The 13,019-nt window shown below is 34.4% G+C and overlaps 1 protein-coding gene across 3 annotated transcripts in view; it reads left to right on the top strand.

Annotated features, from left to right (window-relative positions):
* GSK3B (glycogen synthase kinase 3 beta) overlaps positions 1–13,019 on the top strand; it is a 167,619-nt gene that overhangs the window by 136,687 nt on the left and 17,913 nt on the right. For all 3 annotated transcript variants that reach the window (XM_045507257.2, XM_010970860.3, XM_010970861.3), the window contains one exon: positions 2,416–2,602. In XM_045507257.2, coding sequence (XP_045363213.1) covers positions 2,416–2,602 — 187 coding nt within the window. The remainder of the gene's footprint in view (positions 1–2,415; positions 2,603–13,019) is intronic.

Genomic DNA, 13,019 nt, shown 5'->3' with positions numbered 1-13,019 from the left:
AAAAACCAGATCTCAGTAGTTACTAGTTTCCTTTTCTTCAGACACAAAGATGATTCAAAAGAGCTGTTTCTATTTTGGCCTGTAAGTTTTGGAAGTTACATGCTACCACAACGTGTCTTATGGTCAGTAATCTGGACTTTGGGAAGATTGGGTTTTGACCCCACATAATTTTCCACTTAACCTTTATCTGTAGAGTACTGAACCAAGGGTTTTCTCATCAGGAATCTCTCAGAGTTTAAAGTAATAATGGATGTGTTTTTAAAAGGCAGGTTAAGTCTTGATTTTAAGGTAGGCTCTTGGAATGAATTCTTTTCTTTATTGTTTTTGACTCTTTGATTCCATGAGTTAGGATTTCCTTGCAAAAATAAGCTAATATATGTCTTAGTACCAATATGAATGGTCACTTGTTGCTACTAAGAAACCAAAAAGATATGGATTTTTTTTTCATAATCAGAAATATGCTTACAGTACTGGTTTGTTAGTAGCCTTACCAGAAAATCTTCATTAATATAACACGAATTTTTTTCATTTAAAATACACTCACTGTTCGGCTACCCTACATTTGAATTTAGGAGATAGTTGTTTCTGCTTCTGGTGGTGGTACCTTTAATTTTACCTTGTATGCTCCCATATTGGTGCAGAAACATTTTGATTAGACTAGCTGGCAAAATAAATCCATATGCTGTCAAATAAGTGCGAACTGCCCTGAGAGAGAAAATATGTCGGTAGTACTTAATATTTTCATGAAAATTTTTCTAAATGTTTGCACTGATTATTTTCTTTTACGTTCTAAGTTTGATTATGGACCTGTCTGGGGAGCAAGAGTGGGGGAAATGACCAATAACAGTGGAAGATCTAAACATTTCAAATAATATAACAACTTAGCTCCTTGACTGAGGCAAGTCAGATCACTCAAAAGAATAAAGACAGAGCAGGTTTTGACCTTACAGAGAGGGTTTTCTAACATTGCCAAATAAATTGACTAAGGCTTTTAATGTTTTGAAATAAGTTTCTGATAGTCTACTCAAATCAATTTCTCAGTGTCCATGGAAAACATCTTTACTAATAATAAACTTTGTGTAAAAACAAAAGAAAAAAATTTTCACTGTAGAAAGTAAGTACTCTTATAAATAGTATCTTAAAATCTAATGAGTTCTGTGGTAGTAACTGGTTCTCCTGCTTTCAGCCTAGGTGAACAGCCAGATGTTACATGAGCCTTTCTCATTAGGAAACTTTAGCCTCTCAGGCTCCTCGGTGCCTTGTCACGGTCTACGTGTCCTTTCCTCACTTGTGGATCTGTTTCCCTCCATTCTTACACATCTGTTTCTCTGTGTGTTACCACCACTGTCACACCTTCTATTTGATTCTGTATTCTTCCTATCAAGGCATGTATGTTTCATTTTTCTTCAGTTTCAGAGGCTTTCTATCCATCTGCTTATGTTTATTTCTATTCTTCCCCTTTCTGCTTTTATTCTTTAACTGTCCATAATTTAGAACGCAGTATATTTTTTCATAGTTTTATGTATTTATTAGGAGGTTTTTTTTTAACATTTTTTATTGATTTATAATCATTTTACAATGTTGTGTCAAATTCCAGTGTTAGGAGTTTTAAGACGTAAAGTGAGTAGGATTCTTTTTAGTCTTTTAAACAAATTTATTTGTATTTTGCTTCAGTATAGCTTTCAGTTTACTTTTCCTGTGAGTTAATGGCTCTTAATGAAAAACACATTTGTTTCTTCCTGGTTAAAACCCTAGGACATTTCAAATGAGGGTAAACTATCCATATTCATGATAACAGTTCCTGAGAAAACAGTTTGGGACATTTTGTAAAGTTCTGAGTATTCAAGAATTTCTTCAAATAATGATAGGCTCTGTTTATTGAAGAGCTAATACCAAATCATTAACATCTATAGACCTAGAGTAAACAGGTTTTCTTTTTTAAAAGAAATTAATTGCCAAATTTAAACAGTGCTATCCATTATCAACAGTTATTCTGCTAAAAACTTACACAAAAGAAACATTTTATCCACTGCCACAGCAGTCAAAACTTTAAAATTAATTTTATATTCTTCTAGTTGTGCTTGCCTCCAGGACCCAGGCTTGCTTTTGTGCCTGTCATATTTTATGTGCATGTTTGATTGTACTGCTTTATGATTAGTATACATAGATTTTTTTTTTTTTTTTTACCATTTCCTCTAGTTTCCTCCCTGAGCTTTTCTCATATAGTCTTTAATTAGCAGTTCACCACAGTGTGGTAAATCATGTGTAGTTAACTCCTTTTGATTCTAGAAGTTTCCTTTCACAAATTCAACCATAATTTTGTATGTGGTAGGAATTAACTCAGTACTCAGAGGATAATTTGCTAAGATTCTTACAATAAAACATTAACTGTACTTTCTCTTTTTTATACTGTAGGTCTTCCGGCCCCGAACTCCACCGGAGGCAATTGCACTGTGTAGCCGTCTGCTGGAGTATACACCAACTGCCCGATTGACACCACTGGAAGCTTGTGCACATTCATTTTTTGATGAATTACGGGACCCAAATGTCAAACTACCAAATGGGCGAGACACACCTGCACTCTTCAACTTCACCACTCAAGGTAACCCCTAACACTTAGCTCTTCTACCATTTCTGGGAAAGGTACATATGTGTGTGAAGTGACACTCTATTAATTAAAATCTATATCGGATAAAAGTGGGCATATTAAATACTTGTGTAGGTAGGAACCATCTAACCACTTATTAGGCTACCACTTGTATGGTTTTGTACAAAATAGTGGCAGGTAAATTTTTTCAAAAAGCATATCCTCTAATTTTTAGTAGATTATGAGTCTTCTCATGTGAGAAGTTATAGAGATTTCACTGAGTGAGATTTATCACTAACAAGACTAATTAACAACTAATTAAAGGCTAATTTAACCTTCAGATTTGTATCTGAAACTTAGACTATTAAAATTTCTTGCTTCCCAAGGATTTATATCAAGTTTTTTAAACTTGAAAATAAATTGGTGTCTATATTTTTGTAAATTTAAATAAACAAACGGGGACAACTGGAGTCCTATAAATCCCCTCTTAAAATGTATTAAAAGGATGTAGAAGAGAAATTCTCATCCCTTCTGGGGCTTGGCATCACTGCTGCTGCTGAGAAAACATTGATAATAAAACTGAGTCTGTGCATTGGTGGTTTCTGAAAAGCTCAGGGATAGTCATTTCTTCACCATTTCTGTGTTCATTTTTCATTCATTCATCAGCCACACTGGCTCTGATGATGTGATTTTTCTTCTTCAACTGAGCATTGAAAGTGTACAATTCCCTGTAGATAAAACAAGCAATAAATAGATTGCTTAAGCAATAAACAGAGAGCTCTGTGTGATCAGGAAATAGATATATTTCCTTTATTACAAGGCAGATTTTCCCCCCATATTTAAACTTTTCTAAAATTGAATGTGGAAAACATTGCATTGTTTAAGCTGTAGATTTGGAAGACCTGAGTTGCTGGTAAAATAGCTGGATGATTCAGTTGACTGTAATCTTCAGCTGTCAATATTAACTATGTAACTTCAAGCAATGCTGATGCAGTCTACACTCATAAAAGAAAAATGTTCAAATATCCTGAAACTATCAATTTTGACTATTTAGGGCTGATCAGAAATCATTTGGAACGTTGTTTTAGGTCCTGGCTGTGCCTCTTTAAGAAGAACATTAATGAATGACAGGTAGAGTATACAAAGGAGCAGAATTGAATATAGGGCCTGGAAAAGTGAAGATGTAAGGGACTCCTGAGAGCTGTCTAAAAATACCACAAAGACAGTCTTCTAAAGAAAGGAATAGATGTATGTTCTTTCTCCACATTGTGAAATGAAAATAGTAGCAAAATTAGAGAGCAGTACCTATTTGAGCTTTTTGTAAAGACCTCAGCCCCTGGCATAAATAGAGACTGAATAAAATTGTTGATAAGTAAATGAAGAATTTATAGTTGGTAACAGTGGAACAAATTGTTTGTAAAATATTGATCTCTGTATCAGGAAAAGGCTGGAAGGCATTACAATTCATAAATAAGATTATTCTAGTTTGGCAGAAGGTTAGACTGAGAGAAGGTGAGATCTTTTGGGCCTCTTCTAGAACAGAGATTCTTTGATTCCATGTCATGTAAGTTTTAGACCTCTTGAGAAAATAAATTTTATTTTTAATTCTTACTGCTTTTGTTTTAATCAAGAATAGTACATATAGGGGGAGGGTATAACTCAGTGGTAGAGTGCATACCTAGCATGCATGAGGTCCTGGGTTCAGTTCCCAGTACCTCTACTAAACAAATAAACCTAATTACCTCCCCTCACTGAAAAAAAAAAAAAAAATTAAAAAAAGAATAGTACGTATAGATGGAAGAAAATGTTGAAAAGACGGAGGAAGAATAGAGAAAATTAAAATCATAATCCCAGAATAGTTACTTTCAGCATTCAAAATAATCACTTTTAGCATTTTATGGTGTAGCTCTTTTCAATCTTTTTTCTGATGAATGTGCTGATAATCATTTAATGTAAAGTGATCCTCTATTTTCCCATTTAGAAGATCTCAAAAGGGTTCTTTTTTATTAACTTGACTATATTTAAAATTATATATTAAATAAAATTAATACTAAGTTAGGGATTTTTTTTAATCTTAAATTTCATAAAATAATTTTATTCAGACTCTTTACATGCATCTTTTACATCTATGTCTTTGTAATCAATAGAGGTACTTTTTGAACCATCTATATATGTATAGTTTTTTAGGTTCCATCACCTAACTTTTTTGATATGAAGCACTTTTTGAATCTATATGAAGCTGTTGATGGAAATTCTTCATGTACCCATTTATATAACATAGTACATTTTTTTCCTTTTGTACTGTTAGGTATAATGTTTATTGTCTGCACAGTGTAATTATTTACTTGATTGCTTTTTAAAGTGGGTCTCTAAAAGGCTTTTTATACAGTGACATCCAGCACTTGCAACTGTGGAGTATTGACATCAGAAACTACTAAGTCAATGCTAAATTTCTTTCCCTCTTTTCCTATCACTTCTGTTAGGTGACTTTAAAGTTTCCCAAACTTTGAAGAAAACTTTGAGGTTTTTTTCACACTAAGTATCTTCAGTACTTTGTTTCTCAGAATATATAAATCAGGAAAGCCGCTTGTCAAGTGAGCAACTTGGTACAAACACAAATGCATACAAGATGATACTTAGGATGGATAGTTTGGAGAATGATTCTCCTTAAATTGAGGCATATTTTGATACATATTCTTCAATGTGTGTATGTACCTATATGTGTTGATCAAAACTGAGATACTAGTAAACCTTTTATTTGGTCAGGTTTTAAAATTCAGAATTCAGTTTCACTATTCACATGCATCATTTTTGAAGTAATTACATTTGATTCTTTAGTCACCAGCTAATAATTTCCCATTATTACTGAAGAAAATAAAATGTAAAACAACTAAACTTATTATTTTATAAATTTCTAAGCTTTTTAAAAACTGAGATAAAATTCACATAAGGTCTGAATCCTTGTAAACAATTCATTGGTGTTTAGTACATTCAGAGTGCTGTGCAGCCACCAACTCTCTCAAATTCCAAAACATTTTCATTTCTCCTAAAGAAAACTCTATACAGGACAGAAATAGACTCATAGACAGAGAATACAGACTTGTGGTTGCCAGGGGGGTGGAGGGTGGGAAGGGATAGACTGGGATTTCAGAATTGTAGAATAGATAAACAAGATTATACTGTATAGCACAGGGAAATATACACAAAACATTATGGTAGCTCACAGAGAAAAAAATATGACAATGAGTGTGTATGTCCATGTATGACTGAAAAATTTTACTGAACACTGGAATTTGACACAACATTGTAAAATGATTATAAATCAATAAAAAATGTTAGAAAAAAAAAAAAGAAAACTCTATACCCATCAGTTTGCATTAACCTCTCCTCCAGAGCCCCTGGCAACCACCAGTCTACTTTCTGCCTATTGATTTTCCTATTCTAGATATTTCTTATAATGGAATCTATATGTGACCTTTTTTGTTTGGCTTCTTTCAGTTCACTTTGCATGTTTTCAAGGTTTGTCCATGTTGTAACATGTTACCAGTATTTCATTCCTTTTTATGGCAGAATAATATTTTACTGTATCATGTCTTAATCAGTTCAGGCTACTATAACAAAATACCATAGACTGGGTGGCATAAACAATAAAGATTTATTTCTCACAGTTCTGGAGGCTGAGGAGTTTAAGACCAATGTGCTGACAAATTCGATGTTTGGTGAGAGACCACTTCCTGGTTTGCAGATGGCTCCTTTCTTATTCATATGGTGGAGAGAGATCACCTCTCTTGTGTCTCTTCTTATAAGACCATTAATCCCATTCATGAGGCTCTGCCCTCATGACCTAATTACCTCCCAAAGACTCCACCTCCAAATACCATCACACTGGGGACTAGGGGGACAGAAACATTCAGTCCATAGCATAAGGATATACCACATTTGTTTATCCATTCATCTACTGATAGACATTTGGTTTGTTTCTACCCTCTGGCTATTTTGAATAGTCCTGCTAGGACTATTGTGTACAAGTATGAATTTGTTTACTTGTTTTCAGTTCTTTGGGGTATTACTGAGTCATACGGTAATTCTATGTTTAACTTTTTGAGAAACTGCCAAACTAGTTTGCACAGTGGCTTGCACATTTTACATTCCCATCAGCAGTGTAAAAGGGTTCCTGTTTCTCCACATCCTCACCAATACTTGGTTTCCCTTTTTTTTTTTTAATAGCCATCTTAGTGGATGTGAAGTGTTTTCTCATTGTGGTCCTAAGCTTATGCAGTATAATGAATCAGGACCTGGTAAATGCTATTTACCTGTTTTCTAATAAATTGCATTCATACAATTAACAAAAATAAATTGGCTTAGATTTTAGAATATGGTCTTGGAAATATTGGAAGGACTTTTGCAGATAGGCAGTTTTTATACTGTTAAATAAAAGAATCAACTAAAGTAAAAAGAAGACTCATTTCAAAGAGTAAATAGTTTAATTCAGACTTTATTCATACGTATCTAACATTTACAAGTTAAGGAATGAAGAATGATATTTTGAGATCAGATTTTTATATTTGCCTAGAATATCAAACATAAATATAGCTCTGTGTATGTCTGAATGTGCATATGTCTTTGAGGAGTTGAAGAATATTTGAATATTGGGATTTGGTGTGTGTAGGTATGGTTGGTAACCTCTGTGGCTATTAGAGTGTTTATGTGCTTCTGTGGATATCAGTGAGAAGGAGGATAGGAGGATGTACATGAATCTTTGTATCTATTCAAATAGACCCTGTAAATATATCCTTGAAATGGTTTTTCGTAAAATTAAATGTGTTAAATTGAACATGACATCATTTTGTGATATGGCCCTCCTTTATTAAAGTTTTAAAATGCCGCTCTGTCTTCCAAAACTGGGCTGTGATCACTTAGAGTAGTACTTTCTCCCTTTCCTTCTGTATCACTATTATATTAAAAACAGTGTTTCTAGATGAGGACACAGCTGTCCAGGGAAGAGGTGTTATTTGATGTCATTTTGTTTGATCCTCCATATTCTGATTTTGGATCAGTCTTTGCAAACTGTGATCTTGTTTACTAAGGCAAAGATGTAACTGTTATGCAGATGCAACTTTAGAGCATGTACTAATTAATAGCAATTAATGGATGATCAGAATAAAACTGGGTAATTGAAGAGGTTGAAGAAGAAGAACCAACTTTCCAGTTGGTTGTATAGTTAGAAAGAACACAGAGATGGGAACCACTGTAGGGTGTGGGCAGGGGTCATTAGTGAGATTCTGCTGTAGGCAGAATAAAACCTCCCTCCATTCTTAAAGTAAATTTTCAGGAAGTCTATCTTACTTCTCCCAAATGAACTTAAGATAATCCCTGGTCTGCATATAGTAGGTGCTCAGTGAATGCTTGGGTGAGTGCTACATGCCATGTTAAATACACACAGTATTTATTAATTCATGCAGCCAGTACTTATTGGGCGTTTCTAATATTCCCTTTAGTTGTTAGTTTGGTTGTTTTAATTAGTAAGGTAGACCTACCACATGAACAGAACTATGAAGGTTAAACACTTGAGTAAAATATAGTAAAGCTTACAGCTAACTAAAATTTGATGTTTGTTACTGTGCTGTGAGTAAATGGCCATAGATGGTAATTAGTATTACTTTCATATAATGAAAACAAGTATTTCTGTGATCAGCTAGAGGAAGAAGAGAGTTGAATAGATATGGGACAGAAAACTGAGATCCTTCTGACTTTCTGGATGCATAAATCGGAAGACTGTCACACCTCTCATTTTTCTGGCACTGGGGCTTCAGTGTTCTAGGATCCCCTGACTGACAGTATTATCTTCATCCAGGCGCATTGGAAACCTGGACAGACCTTTGGCATAACTGCTTCTCTCCCTTTCCTTCAGTCATTGGATCTCAAAGGTTGGACATAACTGACTCAGGCCTTAGGAAGCATGCAGAATCAGGAAATCTCAACAAAGATCAGTTTTCTCTTTATTTACCAATTCCTTGCCTATTTCAAGGCTGAAATATCTTGGGAAATAGGTGATTTTGTATGTTTAAAAGTGAGTCTCCAGCTGATTTCACCACACACATCCCCAATCCCAATTTTCTATCCAATTCTTTTTTGAGATATTTACAAGTAAAATTATTTTGGCAGGCATTTTCCCCCGTAGGGCACAGGACAGGATTGGGGTTGGGCAGGCGGGAGTGAAGATTATCAACGATTTACATTAGTGTGACTTAGTTTGAAGAGCCTACTGCTCTACCACTCAGCTGGGTTATCTGAAGGAGTGGCGTTTTGTAGGGAGATAAGGAGGCGTAATGGCTTCTTGGTTAGGCCAGAAGGGGAAACTGCTTTTTAAATGAGAGTTAAAACAGGATATTTAGTGGCACCCAGAAAGCAACATGCAAACTCAGGCAGACTTCGGATGTCTTGGGGTACAGGGATGAGAGTATCTAGACATGAGGAAAGTAATGTTGAAATAGAAAGGGGTTCCAGAAAGCAAGTGAAAAGGACAGTAAAAGGAGGAGTAAGAGAAAACAAAAGGAAATGGGGAAAGAATCAGAGAAAGAGATTTTAAAATGAGTGTAGAAATGTGTTAAAAGGAAACGATGCGAACAGGGGACTGAGAACAAGTTATAGATGGGCAACAAAATCAAGTGTTACAGAAGGCCAGCTTATCAAAGGGGTATACTTCCTTCATTTGAAAGCAGTAGATTGCTTATTTATAAAATTTATTGTAACTCATTTACGATAATTAGGAGGTTCCATATCTTTGCAGCAATTATTTTCAAGCCAATTTTCCTGTTGTAAAATAGTGATACACATAAATGTGGTCAGCCTACCTGCTTATCTGACTTTCTATGTCCTGGACATTTTCTTATAGCCTACCTTATCCTCCGCCACGTCTAAAGTGGGCATAGTATTTCAACTACCTGAGGTAATGCATTATCTTCTAATATTCTTAAATTACTATAAATCTTGAGTTGAGGGTCTTTGGTTTTAGACTACTGTAATTTACAATAGCAGGAATAAATTTACATAAGATAGGAACTCTTATAAGTACGATGTGAATCAGATTCTAAAGTGAAACTCAGAGTGCTCTAATTTGCAGTGCTCTCTCCATTTTTTTAAAACTAAACTTGCCACTTTTATGTGACTATCCATTTTTCTGTTGTGATCTTATGGGTGAAAAATGGCTATAAAAGATCCTTATAAATAGATTTGAGAAAATTTGGGTATAAATGGATTATTCTGGTAAATAAATGAGAGGTGGAGCTGTTTATACTTATCAAAGGAACTGATGTCAGAATTGTTCTTTAATATTTTATAAATAATTTAGAAGAATAAAATTGCTAGGTAAGCTGTACTCTTCTAGATATTGAAATGATAATCCAAAGGAAATAAACTCCAGGGAGAGCTGGAAGAAATTCATGAGTGCCACTAAAAGGGGTCAAGTTAGTTTTAGTTCAACAACTAGAATACTAACAACAAATAATATTGACTGTATTAAAAATTTTAGGATCTGAATGAACAGTTATTTATGGGAATTATTTTCATTTTCCCAGAGATTATTTGTTTGGCTCTGCTGCTTTGACCACAGTGCTGGAAGGAATGTGGAATGATATATAGCAACAAACAATCAAAAACTAATATCTTAACTTAAAGATAAAACTTAAAGGTCTGTGTGTAGTCTGGACAGATACACTCCCAGGAAGACCAGAACACTGGTGGTATGTAATTTATAACCAAGGCAATAAAGATACGCAGTATTGCATATTGGAAGTAAGTCAGACCTAAAGTCTTGTTCCTGGTCTCTCTCTGACTAGTTGCAGAACTTGGTCAACAGTATCTCTGAGTTTCCTAATTTAAAAAAAATGAGATAGCTGGATTAAAGGATATTCAAGGACACTTAGCTCTAAAATAAAAATAAGTTGACTCCAAAACGACAAAGAAAAAATGAGAAATAAAACTAAAAACTTACAGCATGAAACGGTGAGATATGTAAGATCATGTTATAAATGGATACAAAATAACACGAACTAGTTCCCCTAGAATTCAACATATTAGCAGTACATACTGTTTGTGGGGGATGATGGGGATGTAATTAGGTTTATTTATTTATCTTTAATGGAGGTACTTGGGGTTGAACCCAGGACCTCGTGCTTGGTTAAGCATGCACTTTACTGCTGAGCTGTATCCTCCCTAGTACATACTATTTTTGGATGCTCAAAAAGGTTGTTTAATTGGATGAAAGAACTCATTGTAATGGTTCATTTATTACACTTCATCAAGAATGGAGTTCTGAGTGTAAAATTTTCAGGTTACTGAAGCTTATTCTTTTTAATCCCTAGGACTTCTAAAATACTACCATTTTGCTAAATAACTTCTAAAATATATCATTACTATAGATGTAGTACAAAAAATGATTTCACACATTTTTGGGTGACTAGTATAAATTATGATACCTCTTCTTGGACATTTCCAAGGCAAAGTAGTTATGGGTTTGTGCAGGTATCATGTAGTTCACACAGGAAAGACTGTTAATGTTACCAGATAGCAGGAGCAAGCCTTGTAAGTTATTTACTGTTTGTCCGATCTTTTGATTAGTTAAGTGTTTGTTTATTTTTCTGAATAAGTATGGAGTATGTAGGCAACATAAGGAGGTTCGTCAGAGATTTTGAAATTGTTAGGGGAGAAGCAGTTATGATGGGTTTACTTGGTCATCTAAAAAATATATCCAAATAAGCAGCATTAGAATTCAATATGTATAAGATTAAGGTGCACCATCCTAGCATTTGAATTACTATTCAAAAAAAAAAGTGCACAAATGAAACAGGCACGCTGTTGTTAAGTCATTTAGACCATATTGTGAAGAGAGGGGGGAAAATGGCAGTTTTAACTATATAGGTAACTGCTGACAACTTTCATTTATATTTAAGAGATCTGATACACACATGAAGACCTCACACTACTTGTAGAAGAAAAAGAAAGTCTGTCTCTTTTTGAGACTTCTTTCTGGGTGTCTGCAGGTTGAGCTCTTTCCAAGCTAGCAAAGAAAGATTTCCCTTCCACCTGATGACTAGTCTTTTATTATCACTGTAAGAGTAGGTCTAGTCAATATAGGGTTGATTTCTTCCCTCTGGTTTATACATTGATTGTTTTTCTCAAATTTATCCTCAGCTTTCACACAACACAGTTTGAACAAACATATATACCTCTTTCCACCCCTACCCCCACACAACTCCTGCAAATTAAAAAAAAAAAAAAAAACTAGGAAAGTTTCTTACCCTGCTCCTTCTTATCAATAAATTTGGAAACTTTATATTTTGAAGAAGAGAAACTTCAGGTTTTGCCAACTAGATTTAGGTTTTGTTGGGTTTTTGTTTTTGTTTTTAAGATTCCTTTACTTACAGCAGTCTTTTCATGGGAATTTCTCTTCTATAGTTTGTAGTGTAAACAATGCAGCAAGATTTAGTTAAGCAAGTTTGATTAACCTCTTGGTTGGTTGATATCTATCTTGGTTGGTTTATTGATACCTATGTTAAAATTTACGTTGCTTTTGTTAAAGCTGTGGTTATGTTTTGATGACAGAGTACATAATGATTGATATACCATCAAAACATTCATAATGTTTCCTAATAAACTACTATGTGATTTTTTTTTTGATGAATAGTTTTATGGCATCTGCAGTTGGTTGAATATATCCTTATCATGCATGAAGTTTTCTAAAACCTTCTGGAACCTGTTGCCATTTTGTTTTGAACCATGTCTTTGGGGTGACACAATCTATCTCTTATCCTCTCACCTCTTCTCTAAAGCCAGCTCCGCTTCAGTATTATTGGCTTCCTTGTTTCCTTAATTATCCCCCTACTGAAGCCTCACACACGTATTTAGTAAATAAATATTAACTTTTCATTTTCAATCTCTTCTCTTCTTCACTCCTTATTCTCTGCCTTCAAGAATACATATACTTTCCTGATTCTGAAAAGTTCTATTACTTTGCTCTTGCTGTCCTCCAACATGCCATTCTTTTTTTTTTTTTTTTTTGCATTATTTCACTGCATTTTATATTCATACTCATTGCCTCCATTTCCTTCCTATTCAGTGCCACGAATAGAGAGGAATATTGGGAGAAGGTTGTAATTGTTGTATGCAAAAAACAATTATGAACATTTTGAACTAACTGTGACAGCCCCATAGAAGTGCCCATCATCTGTTTCCACAAAAGGGACAGATATGTAGTGTAAAGAACAGGACTTTAGTACATGGAGGCTTCCTCATTCACACAGGCAAAAGCTACAACAGTTAACAAGCTCTACAAATTAGGGAAGAGCTAATGGATGGAAAGCAATGGACCTTAAGGAGTGTCTGTAATTAAGAAGAGGAAAGGGGCAATGATATATAGAAGTTGGAGAGCTAT

Source organism: Camelus bactrianus, chromosome 1, assembly GCF_048773025.1.
Source record: "Camelus bactrianus isolate YW-2024 breed Bactrian camel chromosome 1, ASM4877302v1, whole genome shotgun sequence".
Taxonomy (NCBI): domain Eukaryota; kingdom Metazoa; phylum Chordata; class Mammalia; order Artiodactyla; family Camelidae; genus Camelus; species Camelus bactrianus.
Note: the sequence above shows the minus strand (reverse complement) of the source record. Positions and strands in the feature narration are given on the sequence as shown.